Raw genomic sequence first — 24,478 nt, 5'->3', positions numbered from 1 at the left:
AATCTTCTCAAAGCTTCAGTTTCATCTTCTGTGTAAAAAGGAGAATCATCCCTCAGCCTGTCGAAAATTAATCTTCTCCACCTCTTTTAAAGGCACCATAACCACATCACTGACTAAACTCCTAAGCTTAGCATATATACCCATTCCCAATACTATCGATTGATCACTGTGTGCTAGACCTGATCTAAGTACTCTTTGGGTATATCCTCCTTTGGTCCTTATAACAAACCTTTCAGATAAGAACAAGTACCATCTTATAGACGAGAACACTAAGACTCAGAAAGGCGAATTAACTGCCCAAGGTTGCACGGGTAGTATACTAAAGCTTGGTTCTGTCTGATGCCACATCAGTGCTCTTAACTACATGATTATAACACCAATGTGTCTCGCTGCCGTCTAGCAATGCCATCAACTCTCTGGTTGACCCTAAAATTTAAAAGAATAGAACCTACATTTTATGGGGCTCTAGGGGTCACAAAGCATCCTCCCCCTCTGTTACCTCTCCTGGTTGTCACCACAGCCCCTCTGAGGTGGGCAGCCCTGTCCCCATTACCCCAACAAATCTGCCACCAGCATTTACTGAAAGAGCCAATGGCTCATGGTAGTGAGTCAGAGAAGCCCTGAGATGGCGTCTCCACTCTGTTTAACGGCTATGAGTCCTGACACAAGTCACTTCACTGTTTTCTGGGCCTGTTTCCTCACAGAGGAAATGAGAATAACAGCCCCTACCTCAGGGGCTGTTGTGGACATTGACACAGGAGGCATTCACTGGGGAAGGTGATGAAGATGACCTAGGAGTGGGGCTGTAAATGGCACAGGGGAGATCTGAAATAATGTTGAACACCTAAGAAGGTCAACCCCTTTTCAAATTCTTTTTAGAAACTTCTGATTGCTTCAAGAACATCTCATTTCCCCAATTCATCTCTAGCATCTGTAAACATCAATCTTCCTTTGTTAGCAAAAGGAATCTTGTCTCAGAGCCTTAGACAATGAAATCTAGCCAGAATTAACAATCTGTTTTCATCATTACCTTCTACATATTGCAAGTCTCCATTTATGGGAGACAATGGAAATTTTCTCCTGAACGCAATTTAGAAGAAAAGTAAAAGAAGTACTTTGAGAAGTAAAAAGTGATTCCATTAAAAGTCTTTAGCAAACAGTCTTAAACGGTAAATTGGGCAAAACCCGAAAAGGTGGGACGCGAAAGGCTGAAATGTGAGAAATCCTGCCTTGGCTACACAGTAAAGAGAGCCTGGCACACGTAAGCACACAATAAATGTGAGCTGTAATCACCACCACCATGGACACCGACGTCGTCGTCGTCACCTAGAGGCTGCATAGTGGGGCCCTTCGCTACTGCAGCCAACATTTTCACCTGAAGAGATTGAGCGTGCGGCGCCGAGCGGCCGGGGACGCCGAAAACTGAGCACGGTCCCCCCGAAGAGTGAGCACGGAGAACTCGGGTCGCACTCCACCCTGGGGACGCTTTCCGGGAGGTCCGCGCCTCGATACCGGGGCGCCTTGCCCCGCCCTTCCGACCAGCGCTGCTGTCCCGGTCCAGTCCTCGCCGCGTGCAGCCCCGAACCTGTCCCGGCCAGCAAGCCACTTCCGGCGGCGGAGAGAGCGCTTCCCAGGCACCATAGAGAAACGGAAGGAAAGAGCGACCTGCCGGAAGTGAGGCGTGGAGGCCGGAAGCGAAGCGCGGAAGCCCGGCCGGCCACCGAGTCCCCGCCCAAGGAGCTACTGGGCGGTGCAGGAGCAATCAGGCTTCGGACCAGTGTTCTCCCGGGTTCCCGCCGCCGCAGCCTCGCATTGCTTTCCAAAACCAGGAAACTGAGGCTGCAAGGGCAGATTCTTAGGTGCCTTGTTTACCTTTACCCAGAGCCTAAAGCAACGGCCCCCAACTAGTACACGCTCTGCCTCCGACTAGTTGAGTGAATGAATTCGTTGTAGTTCCAAGAAAACACGAAAGAGTGGTAGTGCTAAGATTTGAGACTTTGTGGACTTGCCTCCATAACCTGGATTCTTAACCACTGTCGCATTCACCCAAACATCCCACACTAGTGAGAGCAGCAAGCTAGGGCAGGCATTCATTCTTTTACATTTCTTTCCCCAAGGGCGCATCAGTAGTTTCCTCATTTTAAGCCTGGCTTCCCCAGGGCAATCACAACTCTAATGCAGCATTTGGCCGTTTCAAATGTTTTCTGCCGCTGGTATGACTTCTACAGAGTAGGACTTTTGGTGTAAATCCTACTCATCTGGAGGTAGAAACACTGCTGTCCTGAATGCCCGGTTATGAAGGGCAGTCCCTTCTGCTATGGAGGGTTGTGGTGGCAACTCCCTGAGTGTAGCTCAGGGAACAGAGTACCCTGGGGGGGAGGGCGAGGTGGGGGTATAACTCAGCCAGATGGAACTAGGAAACTGGCCCTGCCCCTAGCACCTGCCAAAGTTCCTTGCAGATGAAAAAAAAAGGCACCATGGTTTATAGTAAATATTTAATTGGTTCCATCAGTGACTCCAGCCTAAGTTTTCCTGAAAGACAGAATCAAGCTACCTAGAGGTTCATGAGGTGTGGGGATCACTGAAGTCACTGAGCCCAGTCCATATACCCAGTGGCCCCAGTATAATGAGGGTTGAGCTAATAGAATATGAAGAGAGAAAAGGAATTGCAGGGTGATGGAAATACAGGCCCTGGCCCTCTCCTTAGGCTGCAGGAGTGAAAGGGGGAGGAGACTCTCCCTACACAGCAGCTACACAGTCAAGTTCTCAATCTCATTACATAGGGAGAAAGAGATGAGCCTCTTTCCAACTGTCTTGTATTAGGAACCCCTACCCTCCCAGGTGGCCTTCTGTAACCTCTGTTCTATCTTCCCGATTCTTCTGTATTCCAAATTCTGCAGTTCAAATCCAAGTTCTGAATTCTATGTTCTACCTTCTAGGTTCACATTCCATTCTATGACCCAGATGCTTCCCAGCTCCATCCCTTTTCCCAGCCTTTCTGAGTGGAATATGTACGACCTCGTATTTGCTATCTTTAAGGTTTTCCCCTTTACTTCTTGAGGCAGTTTTAGGCTTTTCCCTGACAGGAGGGACTTGGCTCAGACTATCTAGCAAGTGGGTGGCTCAGTGGAGACCAGGGAATTCCAGAGAGCCAGGCCTGGTCTGACCTCCTCTCTCCCCAACCCACCTCTAACCCCTGGACACACTACCTTTTGTGCAAGTAAAGCTAAACTGAGGGCTTCCACGGTGATAACTAGGGACAGGTGGTCTTGAGATAAGGACTCTTAGGGGGCAATGTGAGAAGACATAAAAGGCTGCTGTTCTTCATCAGAGAAACTAAAAACTGCTTCCAGCACAGGGGAAGGAGCAGGCAGGGAAGGTGGGAAGGGCCTGGGCAGAGCTGCAAGTCCTCAGAACCCGGTCATCTTTCAGCTTCCCTTTGTCTGAGCTGAGCACGAACCCCCAGAGTCCTCCCAGATCTGAGAGAAAACCAAGACAGCAGGACTGGGATCTCCTCTGTCCATTGGCTGCCCTGAGGGAGAAGGGGAAGGAGGCGGTGGCAGCGGCAGCATCACTGGAGAGGTGAGATCTTCAAAGGGATCATGATTCGAGACTCCATGTGTCGGACCAGTGGAACTGTGGAGAGACAGGCAGAGGTCACAGAAGGGGCAGAGGCAAGCCAACCCCCAACACTGGACTTTGAATGAGGAGGAGGCCTGGGATGCTGAGATGGGGAAAGCCCCACTGCCTTCCTGGAATGGACAGCACCCTATTGTGGGATAAGAGGGGACTTAGGTGGTGCTGAGATACAACATTTTTTAATTTTCATAATTATATATTTATGTTCCTGTGTAGGCGAAAGAATAAGAAACAAAGCAAAAAGTGATTTTGCAGATATTGCTTAGGACAAAAGCTAGGTGTAAGAAGTAGGGAGATTTAAAGAAAAATACCAGGGGCGCCTGGGTGGCTCAGTCAGTTAAGTGTCCAACTTCGGCTCAGGTCATGATATCATGGATTGTGGGTTCGAGCCCTGTGTCAGGCTCTGTGCTGACAGCTCAGAGCCTGGAGCCTGCTTCGGATTCTGTGTCTCCCTCCCTCTCTCTCTCTACCCCTCCCCTGCTCATGCTCTGTCTCTCTCTCTCTCAGAAATAAACATTAAAACAAATTTTTTAAAGAAAAATATCAAGAAAATAATTATTGCCATAGTATACCAGGAGGATAAAAGCTATGAGGGTGTCCTCAAGTGGCTAAGGTTTGCAAAACACTGATTTGGTTTAACAGATTCATTTTACAGATGGGGAGGCTGCCGTCCACAGGAGGTCAGCCCAAGATCACCTAGGAGGTCAGACTCCTCTTGCTCAGAGCTGTTCAAACTTTACTGTACCAATTACCTCCAGTTCTTGTTAAAGTGTAGATTCTGATTCAGCAGCCGGGGGTGGGGGTTGAGATTTGGCATTTTTAACAAGCTTCCAGGAGATACTGATACTGTCATTCAGCACCACACTTTCAAGACTAAGGCTCCCAGCAACTGCTTTAGGAGATGTATTTTCCCCCACACCAGCTGGTAAGTGTGGATGCTTAAGCTCCTCAAGGAGAGGGGGACAGGCTTCTGTTCATTCTGTGTCCCCCAGCCAGCCACCCACTGCAGTCCCTGGCACACAATCAACACCTGCTGACATCAGGTGGTTTTTAGGGATCCCCAAAAGTTAGCAAACATGGAGAAGAAAAAACTTGCTCAAAAAATATGCACTTCCTCTGTGCCAGTCTGGATGAAGCACTTCCCAGAAATTAGTTCCTAGAATATTTCATCCGGTCCTCTGAGGGAGGTACTATCACCATCACCATCTTACAGATGAGCTCTCAGTGTGGTGAAGAACCATGCCCGAGGTCACTGTGCATTGGGACCACCTGTGTTTTCGTCCCCTAGAGCACTCACCTAGACCCACTGCCTAAATCACATGGAGTGTGCCACCAAGATTGAAACGTACTCACTATCTTAAAAGTAAACTTCCCAGCTCTAGAGGCAATCAACTGAGGCTTGATCTCCTTGCAGAGGGGATCCCATCCTCAGACTGGGCTCTTGGCAGATGACCTCCAAGGGCTAGGCTGATGCCCCAGGGGAAGCGCTCACCTGTATAGTAGACATTTTGGTCCCAGCCCCTCTTCCTCCAGGCAGCATTTCGAGTCTCCTCCCGAGACTGTAGGTCCTTATAGGCTGTAGGAAAAGCACTGGCTCATTCCGTGGGCACAGGGGATCTGATTCTATACCTAGCACAGGGCCCTCCTCCCACTGCCCCAAACCCTGTCCTGCTGTCTCTCCCCAATGCCTCCGACTGTTACCACACACTGTCTGCTTTGACGATCTCACCCAATTGTACTTTTGTTGACAACATCCACCTTTCTATTTCTAGCTCAGAACTCTCCCTCAGGCTCCAGATCTATGTATCCGGTGCCCATTTGTGTCTCTACTTGGATGTGACAGCATCTCAAAACCAACATTTCCGAGGGTCAAAATTCCACTCCTGACTCTCTCAACCTGCCCTTCCTAGGGTGTCAGTAAGGGACACACAGCTAAAGCAGGAATCGGAGTTCTCTCCCTGCCTCGTCCCACACAGACAATTCCACAAAGCCCACTGGCCTCACCACCAGACTAACGAATCTGTGGCCTTTTCAGTATCCTCGCTACCAGCATATTAGGCCACCATCCTGAACTAGTATAACCATCTCCTGATGCACCATGTCCTCTCTTGCTCCCCTACAAAGCAGTCTCCAGCAAAGCACACGGCAACCAGAACAGTCATAGTAAAATACAAGTCAGGTCATGTCATGTGCTTAAATGCTGCAGCAGCCTCCCACTGCATGTAGAATAATTCCCAACTTGTCCCCACAGCCTGCAAGGCCCAGCCTGATCTGGTCTGTCCCTATCTCCTCACACTCATTACTATCTCCACACTACTCTCCTCTATACTCTTCAAAACCCTGAAGGCCTGGGGCGCCTGGGTGGCTCAGTCAGTTAAGCATCTGACTTTGGCTCAGGTCATGATCTCACGGTTAGTGGGTTCAAGCCCCATGTCGGGCTTTGTGCTTACAGCTAGCTCAGAGCCTGGAGCCTGTCTTCGGATTCTGTGTCTCCCTCTCTCTCTGACCCTCCCCTACTCATGCTGTCTCTATCTCTCTCTCAAAAATAAATAAAACACTAAAAAAATTAAAAAAATTAAAAAACAAACACAACAAAACCCTGAAGGCTTTTTCCCCACCACAGGGCCCTTGCACGTGTTGGTGCCCCTTCTTAGAATGCCTTTCCCTGGCAATTCATAAGCTGGCTCCTTCTCATTCTTTAGCTGAGCTAACATTTCACCTCCTCAGAGACCTTCTTTGTCTATCCAAGCCATTCCTGTATGTTTCTTCATTTTCCCCTGCATTTTTATTATTTGCAATACTCCGAAATGATGTTTCTGTGTTAGTTTGTGTCTGAGGTGATGTCCCCCTCTGCTGAAACATAAGCTCAAAAAGGGCACCAACGTATCTGCATTGTCTATACGGAGTGACAACGGAGAAAGGGAACTAGCAGAGGGTCCCTGGAGGGTCCCCAGCCTACCCCAGAGATGGTGCACGACGTAGAGTTCTCCTATCTGCGAGAAGAAGCCTCCCACTGCCTCCTGGTTCTCTTGCCGGTACTTGATGGCCCGAGCCCTGGGGACAGCAGAAGAGTGTGGAGCAGGGGCCAAGGAGAGTGCAAAGGGCCCTCTGAGGTGTCCCCAGGCTGATTTCTCAGCCACACCTCAAGGGAGGAGCCTGAGGATGGGACCTCCAATTCTCAGAGATGATCGGGGAAGGGGGTGACAGAGGTACAGCTGTGGGCTGGATATTCTGCTAGGGGAGGGCTCATATCCTGGTTGGATCCTTCTGGATCCACGAGGAGCAGAGGATGCCAGGCTCCCTGCCATATGGCCATGGGAAAGGTGGCATGTCAGGGAACTAGGCAGGATAGGTAGGCAGGGTCCCCCCAACCCCAGGCACTGCCACTCACCAGTTGTTCCCCCACTCGATCATGGTTCCTGGCTGAAAGAGAACCAGGGGGAAGAATGGAAATGAGCCCCATCTCAGATCCCAAAGGTCACAGCTGGGTGGAGAGGGAAAACTGTCATGTCTCCCCAGCCCCAGGGGCCACTTGGCCTCATTCAGGGGCCCTGACTTGTACCTGGGTGTGCATGTGTGCACATATGTGTACACACCTCTATTCTGAACCCACAGGGAGGGGGAGGCCAGAAGCCCCAGTCTGGGTGCCGGGGGACAGGACCCACCCACGTGGATGTATCTGTAAAGCACCACCACAGCAGGGAAGGTGAGAGGCAGGCAGGGATCTGGTTGGGAGGAGGCACCTTGAGCTTGTATGTCCTCAGCTCATAGATGTTGGGGCCTGCTCTGGGCTGTGGCTCGTTCCAGAAGCTGAACTCAAGGAGCATCTGGTTTCTCCTGGACAGCAGCATCTGGCTCCGCTCCTTTCGGAACTCCAGGTACTCCTGTGGGTGTGGCAGTCTGGGCATGGCGGCCAGGAAGAGCCCCCCCACCCCAGCGGTGTATCTCACGGGGTAGCAGTAGCAGCCCCCAGCACAGGGCTGAGCCAGAACCCATATTTAGAGAGGTTTGTGGAGCAGATGCCAACATACCTTGTTGTTTTTGAGCTTGTTCATGCAGTCCATGAGGGCTGGGTAGCCGCCTGAGAATCGCCACAGGTGTACTGTTGGAGGGTGAGAACGGGAGGTACAGGTCAGGGGGCTGCTTACCGTAAGGCTGGCTAAGTGTGTATGAAATGGGGCAGTCTCCAGCAGGGTTCCCTTAGCATCCAGACTCTCTGAGTTCCCTTTGTCTTGGTAAGGGACAGCGCTAGATAAACCAGACACAAGCCCAGGAGGCCTAACAGGTCTGCCAGGTGGCCTTTGACACCTCTAGCCCTCGATGTCCTCATTTTGAAAATGTGAATAATGTTTCCACCCAACCTCCCTTAAATAGCACAAGAGGATCAGATGTGTCCTTGTGCCCAAGGTGCAACAGCACACCAGGCCTGTGAGCAACAGGCTGGACACAAAGAGAGAGTAGGCCTGATGGGCTGAGATGGAACATTCTTAGACAGTGAATTAAGAAAGAAAGAAACGAAAGAACAGAACAGCATGTACAGTATGCTAGCACATGTGTTCAGGGGTGGGGAGACATATCCAGAGGTGCTGGTTTATGTAGCATCTCTCAATGGAGAACCAAGAGATCAGGACAGTAGATGTCCCTGGGGCAGAGAACTGAGGCCTGGGGATTGTGGGCAGGAGGAAGGCCTGCTTTTCACTGAAAATTCTTTGTACTGTTTGAATTCCTCTATCATAGCTCCTGTGCTGGGTCAAAGAGTGTCCCTTCCCCCTATGTTCGTGCCTACCCTGAACCTCAGAATAGGATGCTATTTGGAAATAGGGTCTTTGAAGATGTAATCAAGCTAAGAAGCCATCCAGCTAAGATGCCGGCATACTCGTGGGCCCTAAATTCAAAGACTGGTGTCCTCATATGAAGAGGAAGACTTGGGCACAGACACAAAGAGGGCACCATGTGAAGACAGAGGTACACAGGGAGAATGTTATGTGATAACGGAGGCAGAGACTGGAGGAGTGATGCATCTACAAACCAAGGAAAGCCAAGGATTTCCAGCAAAAACCAGAAGCTGGAAAAGGCAAGAAAAGCCTTTAGAGAGAGAGTGTGGCCCTGCCAACACCTAGACCTCTGGGCTCCAGAACTTGAGAGAAAAATTTCTGTTGTCTTAACCCACCTAGTAGTTGGCACTTAGTTATGACAGACGTAGGAAACGACTACACTTTCCTAATAAAGGCAGAAGAGGAAAGAAAGGAAACATTCTTGTCACCCTTGGGAGCATGGCTGAGGCCGAGGGAGGAACGTCTCCAAGGGGAGACTAGACCTGAGGGCAGTTGGCTGACCAGCAGTTTGGAAGCTAAGACTTTTGTTCCCTCCTGTCCCCAGCCTGTCCCTTTCCTGCCTTCTGACTCCATCTGTACCATCTGCAAAATGGTCTGACCTGAGACTTTAAAGGCCTCTTTCCCAAGGGAAACAGCAAAAATACTGTATGGATGGAAGTCTACCAAGCCCAGGAATGCTGACCAGTACAAGAGGGATAAAGATCATACTGGGGACCATCTGGGAAAAGTTCCAGGAAAGGAATCCTAGGCCCATGAGTAGAAAGTTTTCTAACAATATTGANGGAGGATTAGGAGGAACTTAACGGAGGACGGTGGGGGAGAAGAAGGGGGGAAATAGTGGGGGAGGGGGAGAGAGGCAAACCACGAGAGACTCTTGAATGCTGAGAACAAACTGAGGACTGATGGGTGTGGGGAGAAGGGGGGAGATGGGCATGGAGGAGGGCACTTGTGGGGTGAGCACTAAGTGTTATATGGAAACCAACTTGACAATAAACTATTTAAAAAAAAAAAAAGAAAGTTTTCTAACAATATTAGTAGTCCCTCTAGAAGATAGATCAATGGTTCTACATTCATTAAAATGTAGATTCTTGAGCCTTACTTCTAGGAGATGGCCGGGGGTGGGGGTGGGGGGCTTTGCTCCCCAGCTGATTCTACACAAGAGACGACACCTCAAGATACACAAAATTTAGGACATGCTTTAAAAGTTCAGGATCCCATCCCTCAAAGTTCATTTCCCAACTAGCAAATAATTAAGTGAATACAAGGACTATAGCTAGAGCTGATTACGTTGTACCTAAAATGGGAAAACTGTTGGGTCTGATGCTGAAGACAGTTTGCTTTTCTCTTACCCACCTAGCAACGTTTCACTGTCTGTTACAGAAACAGAATAAATGATTAAGGGAATCTGTCTGCAAGACACAGACTTTTTTTAAAGACCTACAATTATCAAGGCTGTGAAAGAATGATAGGTTTGCTTATTAGGAAGTGAGCTCCCCATTACTAGGAGTATTCAAGGGAAGCTTAGAGGACCCTTTATCAAGGCTGTTGCAGAAGAGCTCCCTGTGCTGTACAGAGTCTGAATTAGCATGTCCAAAAGGACTTTCTACTACAATAGAAATGTCCTATGGGTATGCTGTCTAACACACTAGCCACGAGCCCCACGGGTCTATCAGTGGACACTTGAAAGATGGCTAGTGTGACTGAGGAACTGAATTTTTCCTTTTCCTTAATTTTAACAAATAAAAAAAAAATTTTAACGTTTATTCATTTTGGAGAGATAGAGACACAGCACAAGTCGGGGAGGGGCAGAGAAAGAGGGAGACACAGACACAAGCTTTGAAGCAGGCTCCAGGATCTGACCTGTCAGCACAGAGCCTGACATGGGGTTTGAACCCATGAACCACAAGATCATGCCCCGAGCCGAAGTCAGAGCCACCCAGGTGCCCCTAATTTTAACTAATTTAAATTTAAATAGCTGTATGTGGTTAGTGACTACTGCCCTGGCAGCATAGTCTAAATACCAAGGACTCTTTGAGTGAATGGACACTGAGTTAAATTCACGTGTGCCAGCCTAGCCCCTGGTGCCAAGGGCAGGGTGGGTCTGCGGGAGTGGGATAAGGCATGCTGTGAGGACCCCTGGGAGGCTGTAAGGAACCGGCTCAAACAAGAGCCTCTGTGAATTCCACACAGGAATATGTGCTGCATATAGGAGATTCCGTGGTAAAGACAGACAGGGACCCCTCTGTCCCAGAACTCACCATCTGTATGGGCAAACAAAGTACGATATGGGGTGCACGATCGGGGCTATAAAGAGGGAAGTCAGGGGAGGTGCCTAATGGAGGGGCTCAGGGAAGGCCTCTAGGATGAGGTGAAATCTACACCAAAACAAATGATGAGCAGAGGAGCAAGCCAGGTAAAGTGGGCAAGGGAAAAAGAATGCTTTAGGCAGAAGAAACATAGCAGGAATGAGTCTGGAAGTGGAGGGTGAAATGGTCAATCTGAAGAACTGCAAGGAGTCCGGGGTGGGAGGGCACATAAGCAAAGCAAAGAGGATGTGGTGAGATGAGGCCGGAGACTAGGCAGGGAAGGGCTCACAGAGCCTCGTGGGCCACCCCAAGGGCAGTCAGGTGCCACAACCGGTGCCTGAGCAGTGGAATGAGCTGAGGAGGACTGCATAACCTTTCATAAGAAAGATCCCTCTGGGTGCCACTGTGGAGGGTGTGGAGGGTGGCCAGGCATGAGAGGTGCCAGAGACCTGGCACCTGGGTGGCAGTGGCCCTGGGGAGGTGGGCACCTCACCTGCCTGGTCCTGCTCCCCGTACCATGTGTTCCAGTTGCCCACGAGCGAGCAGGGGTAGTCCTCATCCAGGTGCAGCTTGGGCAGCACAGCCTCCCTGGGGTGGAGGGGCGGGGGACAGAGAGAGGGAGGAGGGCTCACACCAGCCACCAGGGTTCCTGAGATAAGGGTTCTAACTCAGGCCCTCAAGGCTGAGCCTCAGTCTCCCCATCTCTAAGATGCAGAGGCTGGACAATACATCCTTAGGACTTCTGGCTCTGAAATCTGCATCTCCTAGATTTCTGCAAGGAGAAGGGCTGGGATGGACTCTCCAACCCAAGCAGGGAGGGATGAGCAGACGGAGGAAGATGCTCACGTCAGGCTGTTGTAGGCATCCAGACACTCAGGCTTCACGTTGTGAACTGCAACAGAGGAGAGAAAATGGGAGGTGAAGCAGGGTGTGTGTGTATCTGGGGTAACTGGGGTGGGGGGACGTCCCACGGGGCCAGGGTTCCCAGGATAGCTCAGGATGTCCCCCCAGGACCTCGTGGTCCCCCAGAGGCCCCCCTCAGCAGCCACTCACACTGGATCTTGTAGAGGTTGCTTGTTTCCTTCTTGGACAGCAGGGTGGAGTGGGCATCCTTCCGGGGATCCACCTTGTGCACAAAGAGGGAGCGGAACCAGCTACCTTCATTTTCCTTGGAATAGAAGCTGCAGGACAGAGGAGTTCAGGCGACAAGCAGAGGGAGCCCTGGCTCTTCCATCTGCTCAGAAATCCTGTTCCCCCATCCCTCAGATGTCCTGATGAACCCCCTTTTCTAGGAATGGAGCCATAGAATCCAGGCAGCTCCAGAGTTTAAAATGTCACTGGAGTCAGCTGAGCAGACCTGATCCCTTTGACAGAGGTCATGGCTGCCCACTTTGCTTCTTAAAGCTTTGCAAGGCCTCAGGAGGCCAGAGGAAACAGCCCCACCTCCCACCTCGCTCCTCCCTCCCCTCACTTTTCCCCTTCCAAGAGGCTCCTTGAGGCACACATCTGCTCTACTCGGGGCACACATCTGCAGCCCCTTGCCAAGATCAGCCCCAAACCACCTTGCCTGATGCCCAAACCCCTGACAGTCCAATGTATCTTGCCAGCCTTCCTTGCTGTCCCCTCCCTCCAACCTGTGTACCCCACTCTCCAGATGTGCTCCTCCCTGAACACACCAGGCTCTTTTACTCAGTGCTTTCTTTGCAATTTCTGTCCCCTCTGACAGAAGGCTACACTCATTGTGCTCCCCAGTGCTCACACTACACTTGGCCTGGGTCCCTTCCCAGCCCCCACAAATGGAGAGCCAAAGAAAAATAAGTTTTGTCCTTGAGGAAGACACAGTCCACTGGAAGAAACAGGCTTTGGAACATAATAATAGCCAGAGGTATCTGGGAGAGCCTAGGTCAGCAAGCAAGGTGGTCTGGCCAAACCCTCCAGGGGAGGTGATCCGACCAATCTCTGAATCTCCAGGGCTGATAGACAGATAACAGCACATACAGAGGGTAAAAAGACATTGCAAGCAAGACAAGACTCATTCATTCATCCAGGTAACACTCAATTGACAATATCCACCCTGCGTGCCTGGCTAAGGTGTCTTGAAAATGAACAAGTGAATGAAGGAAGGAAGTACTCTGTTCAGAGGAGGGGGCCTGCCATGTGGTCCTGCCGCACCCTAACTATACTTCCCGTGCAAGGTCCCAGCAGGGGTGGGGCTTTTTTTTTTTTAGGTGGCCAGAGGCTATCAATCTTTCGGCTTAACGCAATGGTACAACTTGTAGTCAGGCCTGAAAGCAGGTCTCCTGTTGGATGATGTCTAGCCATAGAGCCTGGCCCTTAAGTGCCAGCAAATCTACTTTTTCAATCTTTTTCTGTGGCTAGAATAAATGACTTACAAATCAATGTATTATTTCTTTCTGAAATATGGAGCAGTCACTGAGACTGATGAAATTAAAAGAGCATCTTAAAGTAGTAAACCATTTATATGAACACAGAGAAAGTGAGGATTTGTCCCAAACCTAATATTGCTTACCTGAGAGAGGGGGAGAAGATGGTTAAAATTTTCTTTATTCACTATAGCTTTTTGTGCTAAAAAAAATAAATTTGTTTAAAGTGTTTCTGAATTCACAGACTTTCTGTCATCATGCATGTATTTGTTTCATTAAACAAAAAACAAAAAAATGATTATCATTGGGGTGCTTGGGTGGCTCAGTTGGTTGAGTATCCAACTCTTGATTTCAGATCAGGTCATGATCTCATCTCATGGTCGTGAGATGGAGCCCATGTTCAGCTCTGCAATGAGTGGACCCTGCTTTGGATTCTCTCTCTCCCTCTCTCTGCCCCTCCCCTGCTTGTGTGCACACTGTCAAAAATAAATAAACATTTAAAAAAAAGACAGTTATCATCAGATGGGCAGTGTGGTTCTATGAAATTTGGGGACCAAAATAAGGGAGCTTTGCTATAGATACGTTAGCCGAGGACATCCTCTGTGTCAGGGATCTGTGATCAGCTTGTCAGAAGCATGATCCTGCTGCATCCACATGATATTGATATAGTGTTGACACTGTTAGTGTCCCCATTTCTGAGATGAGAAAATAGTCAGGGGGTTTAAGGAACTTGCCCAAGGTCATATGGTAAATCAGCGACAGAGACGAGGCAAGAACCAACCCAGAGCTCTTTCCTCCAAAGTCAGCTCCCACCTCCAGTTTGAGCACTGACTTGGGGAGCATTAGGCAGATACTGTGAAGAACCAGGTGTTTCAACAAGGCCACTGGCAGAGAGATCCGACCTTTGGTTTGAACATGAAGGGGATGCTTCCCTTGGAAGGGGTGGTGGCAGGGAAAACAGTGGCTCCTACTCGCTGTCAACCAAGACCTTTGCCCTAGGACTGGGCTTTAAGTAATTTATTAACATCAGTACTGACCAAGATAAACAGCCAGGAGGCCAGCCCTTGGAGAGAAAGCCTGGGGGCTAGAATGCTCTCCACTCCAGGGAATACAGGAGCTCTTATGGGCTCCCATCTCTTCCCCCAACTCTCTCATCTTGTATGCCTATAGGCCTCAGTTTCCCCGTGTGTCAAATGAGCAGGCCTATCTCTAAAGATCTAAAGATCTTTTCTACAGGTAAAATCCAAGATGGGACCTGTCCAAGATCCCAGGACAAGGTCTGAACTCCACGCCAGTGTCCATAGGCTCACATTTTCAAGAATTCAAATTTCAGGAGCACCTGGGTGGCTCAGTCAGTTAAGCATCCGACTTCAGCTCAGGTCATGATCTCACAGTTTGCGGGCTTGAGCCCCACATTGGGCTCTGTGCTGACAGCTAACTCAGAGCCTGGAGCCTGTTTCAGATTCTGTACCTCCCTCTCTCTCTGACCCTCCCCTGTTCATGCTGCCTCTCTCTCTCTCAGAAATAAATAAAACATTCAAAAATTTTTTTAAAAGAAATAAATAAAACATTTAAAAAAAAAAGAATTCAAATTTCACTTTCTCAGTGAAATCATGACATTCTCCTACCCGTGAACTCCCAATCCCTCTCACCCTGCTCTCTCTGTTTCTGTAGCTCCTTCTGTCACATTATACCTTTTTTTCCCCCTTTGCTTATTACATGCCTTGTTCATTGTCTGCCCCACTAGAAGCAGCCCCACATGGACAGGGATCTTGTCTGTCCCTTGTATCCCCACTACCTGGAATGGTGCTGGGCACCTGGCAAGTGCTCAGTCTGTGTCTGGGAAACAAAGGAGTGGGGGGAACGCTAAGACAGAGCTATTTGAAGATGATGAAAGCAGGAAGGTAGGAAATTAAAAGGTACGGTGGTTCAGAGTGGCTCAGGGTCCCTTTCCCTCTCCACCACCATCAGCAGAATTAGTGCTTAAGATCACAGGTTCTGGATGAATCCAAGTTCTAATCTCAGCTCAGCTTCATCTCTCTGAGCTTTACATTCCTTGTCTGTAAAATAGGGGCATTAGGATGGATCTTTTAGAAAAAAGGGCCAGACAATGTAGTGCAACTAACATCACTGTCCCTTCCAAACTTCCTAAGTGATCTCCCAGCTCCCACTCTCTCCCCGCTTTTTCTAATCTGCCCATCCATCTTTGTAAAGCACCATTTGGGTGATGCTATTGTTCTGCTCTAAAGTCTTCTGTGGCTCCCCACTGTGCACAAAACAAAGGCTGGATGTCTCCACTTGGAATTCTAGCTCTCATGTACTTTGCCAAGCTTTCCACAGATCCAAGATTCCCTATGCCAGTGGTTCCAAAACCCACAGCACTAATGATGTCACCTGAGAAATTCTCAGGCCCCATCTTAGACATACAGCAGCAAAAACTCTGAGGGTGGGCCTAGCAGTCTGGGTTTTAACAAGCCCACCAGGGGATCATGATGCATGCTCAAGTTTAAGGATCACTGCTCTAGAGCAGTCCTAATTTCTTTCCTTTTTTCCTCCCCATGTAATCTTAGAAATGCCAAAGATTCTGGTATCTAAACTATATTAAGAATGCTTCTTAGGCCTAGAAAAACACAATGCAGCTTTGTCTACTATGCAGGAAGGGTCTGCCCCTGATAGGCCAGTTTTAGCCCCTTCCATAAAAACACTTCTCTTATTTTCCCATGGGCCCTTTCATCGTTTTCATAGAAGTATGTCTTATCTCCCCAGCCACACCGGAAGCCACTAGCTAATGTCCTCCAATCCCCCACCTCCCCTGGCCAGGGTACACATCACAGTGTTTTTGGCATGGAAGTTGCTCAACAAATATTTGTCTCAGATGAGAACTTTTCAGTAGATGCCACAGTTGCACTCTCAACAGTGATCAACAATCTGACACCCTGCAAAATGAGACTGCTCCAGAATGTTTTCTAGATTCATATGCTTGGAAACTCAACTCTGTGCACATTCTGAAACACTCTTGTGTTTTGAGTTGGCTGATTTATTTATTAACGTTTATTTATTTTTGAGAGAGAAAGAGCACAAGCAGGGGAGGGGCAGAGAGAGAGGGAGACACAGAATCCGAAGCAGGCTCCAGGCTCTGAGCTGTCAGCACGGAGCCCGATGCGGGGCTCGAACTCAGGAACCGTGAGATCATGACCTGAGCCAAAGCTGGACACTCAATCGACTGAGCTACCCAGGCACCCCTGAGTTAGCTGACTTTAGAAAGGACCATGTATCTGATTGATTGTTCCAGAAGTGTATGTTTAGAAGACACACCAGAAGAGCTAAAAGAATCGAAGTTCTAGAGGTGCCTGGCTGGCTCAGTTGGCTAAGTGGCCAACTTCGGCTCAGATCATGATCTCATGGTTTGTGAGACCGAGACCCATGTCGGGCTCTCTACTGTCAGCACGGAGCGTGGTTCAGATCTTCTCTCCCCTTTCTCTCTCCCACTTGCGTGCACATGCTCTCTCTCTCAAAAATAAATAAACATTAAAAAATAAATAAACTTGGGATAGTGAGTTCATGTGCCCCATGTTGAGTGTAGAGCTTACTTAAATAAAGAATAATAATAATAGCAATAAAAACAAAAGAACTAAAGTTCTGTTAACAGAATTACTGGTGCAGCAGTAGTAACAACTGCTGTTTATTGATCAATTACTACGTGTTAATCCTCATGATATGTGTTCGAGAAAAATGAAGCTCAAGGATGGTTAATTAATGGCCAAGAGGATTCCAATCCACATCCATCTGACTTCAAAGCCCACACTCTTACTTCCACCAAGCAGTCCCCAAACCTCAGAGGTCAGAAAGGCTGCTACCTGTCCCTCTAGTGACTCCAGAGAGACATGGGGTGGCCTAAAAGTCAACAGGAAGGATGTTCCCAGGTATCTAAAGGGCATAGGTAACTGAAGAGCAGTCCCTCAGAGACTTGAAGTATTAATCCAAGAGCCTTCACAGCAAGCCTGCAAAAACGCCCAGCAGAGATCATCATCGCCCCTTCACAGAGAAGGAAACCAAGGCTCACAGAGGATCAATGCCCAATCCAAGTGTGTAAGTCAGGAGCAGCAGGCTGCCTTATGTCCCATGCTCCTTTTTTTTTTAATTTTTTTAAATATTTTTATTTATTTCTAGGAGAGAGAGGGACAGTGTGAGCAGGGGAGGGTCAGAGAGAGAGGGAAACACAGAATCTGAAACAGGCTCCAGGCTCTGAGCTGGCCGTCAGCACAGAGTCCGACGCGGGGCTCGAACCCACGAACAGCGAGATCATGACCTAAGCGAAAGTCAGACACTTAACCGACTAAGCCACCCAGGCGCCCCATGTCCCATGCTCCTTTTGTGGTGTCTGGATATTTGCCACACAAATGGCTCTACCACCTACCAATTCTGGTACCCTGGGGAAGGGAGGTCCCACTCCCAGCCTCGATTTCCTCCTCTGGAAAACAAGGAGCTCATAGAAGATGACCCCCCCCCCAAGGCCATTTTTAGCCCTGATATCATGAGGCGTTCACGCAGAAACTGTCTGAACAAGGGCAATATCTATTGCATGTTTACCAGGGGCTAGAAGCCTCACATACATGGCCTTTTTCACCCTCAACAACTCTATGAGATACAGACTATTTTATCACCCTTATTTTGCAGATGAGGAATCTACAAAAAGGCCAAATGACTGACCCCACTAAGAAAGACTGAGTTAGATATGCTGGCGCTAAACTCCAGGCTCTTTCCATGATACCAGCTTTCTCCCCAATTAGTGGGCAGTCAGGGTGGGGGAATATGCTCAGCTCCTCTTTCCCAACGGTCCACGGCACAGCACTCTAAGATCTCATGGCAAGGTCTCACAGAACTCTGCAGCTTCATGCCTAGGCTGCTGGGCAGGAGGGGCCCCTGCTTCTTTTCCACAGGTGGGGAGACAAGTGTCTTCACTTCTTTAGCAATATGTTCTTGAGCACACACTGTCCTGAACCCTGGGTTAGGGGCTGGATTAACAGAAAATGATATGACAAGCTAGTCAGGGAGACAGGCGACTCCTGTGATGAGGGGATGGGGAAAGTACAGAACACTAAAGACGCAGGAGGGAGGGGCTGCCCAGGGCTGTTCAGGGAGGCCAAGCCCTGCCTCAGTCCAGAGCAGGGCCAAACAAAAGCCCAGGCTGACAGCACTGCCAAGCCAGCCTCCCTCTCCCAGGAGGCCACCAGTTGTGGTGCAAAGAGCACTGACTATCAGGAGACCTGGGTCCAGACCCAATGCCACCTCCGGACACCAGAGGGAGTGACCTTGGGCAACTCCCATCCCTTCCCAGGCCTCCTTTGCCCCACCTGGAGAGGGGGAGCAGGACTGCTTACGATTGGGGAGCAAAGGGTCTGTGTAGCCATGGCCCTTATGAGTCCCCTATTGCTATCCCTATCTCTTCCCCCCAGAACTTCTCGAGGGAGGAGCTAGCTGTCTCTCCTAGAAGCCCCTAGTAGGTGTCATTTCACAATCACCTCCAAGGCCTAGAGAAGGAGCCACTCCTGCCCTCTGCCCAGCTCCTTCTCTCCAGGGCCCAGGGCATGTCCCTCTCATTCATTCCATCTTTCATTCTGTGCCCAGAGCCAGCTATCCACCAGGACAAAGACCCTGCGCATACCTTTTCCATCTCCCCCATTCTTTGCTGAGAGCTTTACCCCAGGCCTACATCTTGCTCCCGCCTCTAACCATATAGATTCCAAGCCGGAGTCTGCCCATTCCCCAGACCGAGACCCTGTCCCCGCCCGGGCCCTCCCCGCGCGTGCAAGGCGCTCCCCCCCCCGCGGCCCGGCACTCACCGCGTTGCAGCCTCAACGTCCCGGGCTCTGGGCTTCGGGCCCCCCAGCAACAGCTGCGCCGCCGCAGAGATGCTGCACAATCGTGGAGCCATGTTGGAGCGGCGCAGGTTGAAAGAAGCCCCCGCCCCGAACCCGGCGACGGGGCGGGGCGTGAGTAAGCCCCGCCCTACGCGTAGCACGCTTCCTTCTGCAAACAGCCAGGTGGGCGTTGCTGCCGGGCATCCCCCAATTCCACAGAGGCAGAGCTGAAGTCAAGAGTTTTTGTCTTCAGAGCCCCTGCAGCTCTGGTATTGACTTGGTCTGTGACCTTGACCGAGGCCTTTGACCACTCTGGGCCTCAGTGTCCACCTCGGTAAAATGGGAGCGTCGAACAACAATACTAGGGATTCTTAATTAGGCACTCCAGGATTAGTGGCAGAGGGTCAGTAGGCCCCCTGAAATTGTGCGTTTTTCTGGAGAGGAGGGGTCCACAGGCTGTATTTATTTAAAACATTTGTCAAAGGAGCAAACCCCTAACAATTGAGGACAGTTGGACAAGGCTCTGGACCATAGGTACATTTTCTCTCCATCTCCTTTTCTATTTTCATCCCGTTTTCCCAGCTCTGCCTGGGCATCCTGGAGCCCCATGCCCCCTTCTGGCCCTGCCCAGCTCTTTTGCCTGCTTTCCAAACTAATCCCTTCTCAGTCCACAATCCCTCAAGTCACAGACCTCAGCAGGAGCAGAGAACCTGCAAACCCCACAAGGGGCCCAGGGGCCCAAAGGGACATGGATATTTGCATGCACACCTCCCTAAAGAATATCCACCCATTGGTACCTCCCTCCTGGTATGCTTGGCAAGGGGGAGTGGAGGGCAGGCATTAGTTTTGTTAATCATTCAGCAAATACGGAGTCTACCTGGCTATTGCCTGTGCTAAACTCTGAAACACTAAAGGTAGACAGGCCAACAAGCCCCAGCCCTTTTGGGACTTGAGGTCTGGTAGGGGAGAGAAAATCAAATCAGCACTGACTTTGAGCCCCTTTAGGGAAGATGCCTTAGGCTGCTCTCCTCTCATTTCTCCTGCACGATACATTAAATATTTACTGAATAAGTGAAAATACACACAAAAGTATTTTTTCCAATTACAATACAGACTATGAAGAAGTACAAAGAGCTCTGAGGACTTATAATGGGTGGGGAAGAGAAAAAGGGAGGTCCTATATAAACTTGAGGGTCAGTGATGACTTCTATAAGAAAACGAGGCTTGCATTATGATTTTTTCCCTGTGTTTTCTAACTGAACATGTATTTTATGTGTGACTTATTTAAAAAGGAAATGATAGGGGCACCTGGGTGACTCGGTTGAGCATCTGACCCTTGATTTTGGCTCAGGTCATGATCCCAGGGTAGTGTGCCTGAGCCCTTCATCAGGTTCTGTGCTGAGCGTGGAGCCCGCTTAAGATTCTCTCTCTCTCTTCCTCTTCCCCTCTCGCTGGCTTGCACATGCTCTCTTTCTAAAATATAAACAGATGATAGATAGATAGAGAGAGAGAGAGAGAGAGAGAGAGAGATAGATAATAAAAAGGAAGCCATATCTTCATGGTAAATGGAAAACTTGGATCAATTGTTCATAAACAGGCAGAACTGTCCAAATAAATGCAGTGGAAATAACACTGCAGCCACTGCCTTGTAGCTAAGGCAGAAAACTGTGAGCCTGACCGGCTGTCTGTGTTAACAAAGAAGAACAAAGAGAGGTGTTGGAGAAAAAGCTGGGCCCAGTGGCTCCTTGGGGTTATCAGAGGGACCAAAAGGGAATAAGCTCCCTCTTCTGGAAGTTGGTGTGATCAGAGGCTCCCCAGTCACAGCAACTCAGGAAAAGCCCAGGTGGGTAGATGGAGATGTCACAGGTGTGGTGCCATAGAGCTACCCTTTCCTTAGGCTCTGAGTGTGGTAGACCTGGAGAGGCAGAAGTGACTGACTCCATTAGCTCTCCCAGGAGGCCTGACTTTGGACCTAAGCTTGAAAGGATAAGCAGAGCATTTGCCAGGAGAAGGGAGCAGGGCAAAGGGAACCTGAGGCAGAGAAAGCAATGTGTGCATAGTAGGTGAAAAGGCTGACTGCCATAAAGAAACAGGTTAGAGATTTTAGCACATGGGGCTCCTGGGTGGCTCGCTCAGTTGAGCAACCGACTCTTAATTTTGACTCAGGTCATGATCTTGTGATCATGAAATCGAGCATTGCATCAGGCTCCTTGCTAAGTGTGGAGCCTGCTTGACATTCTCTCTCTCTCTCTCTCTCTCTCTCTCCCTCCCACTGCCCCTCCCCCCTCTCTAAAATAAAAAAAAAATTAGCACAATCAAATATAATCAAAGAGTGGGGGTTATTTGGAAGCAACTTCTCACTCATTATAAGGAATACCTCTCTAGGGGCGCCTGGGTGGCTCAGTCAGTTAAGCGTCTGACTTCGGCTCAGGTCATGATCTCATGGTTCGTGGGTTCAAGCCCCATGTCAGGCTCTGTGCTGACAGAGCCTGGAGCCTGTTTCAGATTCTGTATCTCCCCCTCTCTCTGACCCTCCCCTGCTCACGCTGTCTCTCTCTCTCAGAAATAAATAAAACATTAAAAAAAAAAAAAAAAGAATATCTCTCTAACAATGGAGCAAGCAGCCTTGGTGACCTGTCACTGAATTATACCAACAGAGGCTGCAGAGCAACTCATTGGCCATGTGGTAGAAGGCATTTGGTAATGAAACCACAGGAAGCCAGGACCCATGGACAGAGAGGGGCTGGCCCTCCTGGTCTAGGGTGAGAGTCTTCACCAAATTCTAGATGTTTCTGGCCCCCTCTGTTGGGGAGGAGGGAGGGCTGACCTGCAGCCTCCTTACACTGGCCTGACACTTGTAAGATGGTTTTCCCATCTCCCTCCACTTAAGTGGGGCAAGAAAATGAAAGTAGGCTGCTCCAGGAGCAGGCTCCCACCCCTGACCAGGAGAGATGGGAGATAGATCTCCCTTCCCGTGTCATATGAACCACAGTGTGGCAGCTTACTGAAAGTACAGCTTTGAAACCCCAACCCCACCCCAATCCTAGCTAGGGTAACCAACTCATTTCAGCTTCCCCTAGACTTTCCCAGGTTTAGCACTGAAAGTCCTGCATTCAGAAAAGCCCTCTTTCCCAGGGAAATCTCCTAATCATGGCCCTATCCCTCTCCTCACAACATGTATCCACTTCATCCCAGAATCATCTCCTTGCTTAACTAACTCCATTTACCCTGCTTGAATAAGTAGGGTACAGGGGTTCTTTTTGTGGCACTCAGTGACAGGCAATGCTGGTTAACTGAGACCTGTTAGAAACAGGTCCTTGCCACATGGATGGTGCACTCTGGGCAGCAAACCAGAGAGATGCTAGATGACAGTTCTACAAATAAGGAATTAGACCATTTCCAATTATTGTGGAATAAATTAGCCCCCAAATCTAGCAGCTTGAAACAGTAAACAATTATTATCTCACATGGTTCCAAATAGGTCAGAAATTCAGGAGTGAATGGTTAGCTGGTCTGGTTCTGGCTCAGGGTCTCCCACAATGCTGCAGTCCAAATGTTGGCTTGGCAGGGCACCTGCCTGACTCATTCACTAGAGCATGCATCTCTTGATCATGGGGTTGTGAGTTTGAGTCCCATATTGGCTGTAGAGATTAAATAAACAAACAAATTAAAAATAAAAAAGATGTCACCTTGGGCTGTGGTCATCTGAAGGCTTGACGGGGGCCGTTGGATCTACTTCCAAGGTAGACTGCTCACACACCAACAAGTGAATGCTCTGTGTTGGCTTGGGGCCTCCGTTCCCTGCCCCCATGGACTTTTCCAGGCACCTCTTGGGTGTCTTTACCACATAGCAGTGGGCTTACCCCAGAGCAAGTGATCCAAGGGAGAGTGAAGTGGAATCTCCAAGGACTTTCATGACCTGGCCTTGGAAATCACACTTTGTCATTTCTGCACATCCCATTGGTTACACACGTCGGCCCTGCTCAGTGTGGGAAGGGGCTTCACAAGGATATGAATACCAACATGAGTCCTGGGGGCCACCTGGGAGGATGGCTACCACGATTAGGTTTTACTCTAGGCCCAAATTAATGATTGGGGCTGGACTCGGCATTCCAAGGCATCGTCTGTGAGCAGGCCTCCCCGGCAGCATTGTCTTCTGCCCTAGGATCTCTCCCTCCCCTTCTTAGGGCCCTTCCCACCCACCACTGAGTCTGTGACATCTCTTTCTCCAGAATGTGTCCATCCCTCCCTTCTCTACAGGGAGCCGACCCATCTCTTCTCCTCCCTCCCTCCCTTCTCAAAGCTGCCCTCACAGAATCCACCTTCATAAATCATGGCCAAGGCCTGCTGCCCAATCTGTGAAATGAAATGAGAGGAGCTAGGGACAAAGACAGATGGGCAGAGCCAGGCAGAGAGGAACAGGCAGGTTCATAAGTGTAAAATATGAACAAACCTGCCATCATCTATTCTCTGGGACAAATACATCATCACCAAATGGGCTGCAGAAGAGCAAAGAGACAAATTACCCAGCTGTGGCAGCGCCACCTGCTCCTTTTATGCTCAGGCCCAACTGCTCTCTGAGAATTGCATCCCCTAGTTCCTATGGGACCCCAAACAGGAGTGACAGGGACAAGAAAGCTTTTATGTTTTGGCTAGGGCATGAGCCACACTGCCAAGTTCCAGCCTTTCTGTAGTCATATGCATCATATGCACACATGACTTATGTGACTTCGATACAGTGCCACAAAAATGTTAACAAAATGCCACTGTTATACTAGAAATCACACAAACACCAGGAAAAGAAAACAATATTACTCTTTAGGTATTGAACAACTTCAAAGACATGGAGGAGATGGGATGAATTAAAAACTGTTTATGTTACTGCCACAAGGCGGCACCACAGTAGCGGGAAAACAAATGACCACCTGCATCATCATTGAGCAAATCACACTGTTAACGTGCTTTGGATCCTAGCAGCGGCTTTCTGTGCCCGTTAAGCTGTTATTTTGTCATTCACTGCCATTACAAACTACTTTTTTTTTTTTTACAAATAGTTTATTGTCAAATTAGTTTCCACATAACACTAAGTGCTCATCCCCACAAGTGTCCTCCTCCATGCCCATCCCCCCTCCCCCCCCATCCATCAGTCCTCAGTTTTTGTCAGCATTCAAGAGTCTCTCATGGTTTGCCTCTCTCCCTTTCCCCCACCATTTCCGCCCTTCTTCTCCCCCTTGTTCCTCCGTCAAGTTCCTCCTAATCCTCCTATACGTGCAAACATATGATATTTGTCCTTCTCTGCCTGACTTATTTCGCTCAGCATAACACCCTCAAGGTCCATCCATGTTGCTACACATGGCCAGATTTCATTGTTTCTCATTGCCATGTAGTATTCCATGGTATAGATAAACCACATCTTCTTGATCCATTCATCTGTTGATGGACACTTAGGCTCT

At 49.3% G+C, this 24,478-nt stretch overlaps 2 protein-coding genes across 4 annotated transcripts in view; both read right to left on the bottom strand.

Annotated features, from left to right (window-relative positions):
- Positions 1-1,598, bottom strand: part of THOC5 (THO complex subunit 5) — a 32,365-nt gene extending 30,767 nt beyond the window's left edge. For both annotated transcript variants that reach the window (XM_077761637.1, XM_077761638.1), the window contains exon 1: positions 1,376-1,598. The gene's annotated coding sequence lies outside the window, so the exon portion shown is untranslated. The remainder of the gene's footprint in view (positions 1-1,375) is intronic.
- Positions 1,599-2,481: 883 nt separating this feature from the next.
- Positions 2,482-19,116, bottom strand: NIPSNAP1 (nipsnap homolog 1). 2 transcript variants are annotated; one of them, XM_077761523.1, is made up of 10 exons: positions 19,008-19,116; positions 11,834-11,961; positions 11,627-11,672; positions 11,274-11,368; positions 7,671-7,741; positions 7,383-7,523; positions 7,031-7,062; positions 6,599-6,693; positions 5,132-5,215; positions 2,482-3,636 (listed from the first exon to the last, which is right to left on the bottom strand). In XM_077761523.1, exons 1-10 carry the CDS (start codon positions 19,097-19,099, stop codon positions 3,572-3,574), a joined length of 849 nt encoding a protein of 282 aa, XP_077617649.1. In that variant the 5' UTR covers positions 19,100-19,116; the 3' UTR covers positions 2,482-3,571. The 2 variants fall into 2 exon arrangements, with proteins under 2 accessions (XP_077617649.1, XP_077617647.1); XM_077761521.1 differs by lacking the exon at positions 2,482-3,636 and having other exon boundaries at positions 5,028-5,215.
- Positions 19,117-24,478: the final 5,362 nt, after the last annotated feature.

This window comes from Crocuta crocuta, unplaced genomic scaffold (genome assembly GCF_008692635.1).
Source record: "Crocuta crocuta isolate KB4526 unplaced genomic scaffold, BGI_CrCroc_1.0 scaffold348, whole genome shotgun sequence".
Classification (NCBI taxonomy): Eukaryota; Metazoa; Chordata; class Mammalia; order Carnivora; family Hyaenidae; genus Crocuta; species Crocuta crocuta.
The sequence above is the reverse complement of the archived record's forward strand: the minus strand, read 5'-3'. Positions and strand labels throughout refer to the sequence as shown.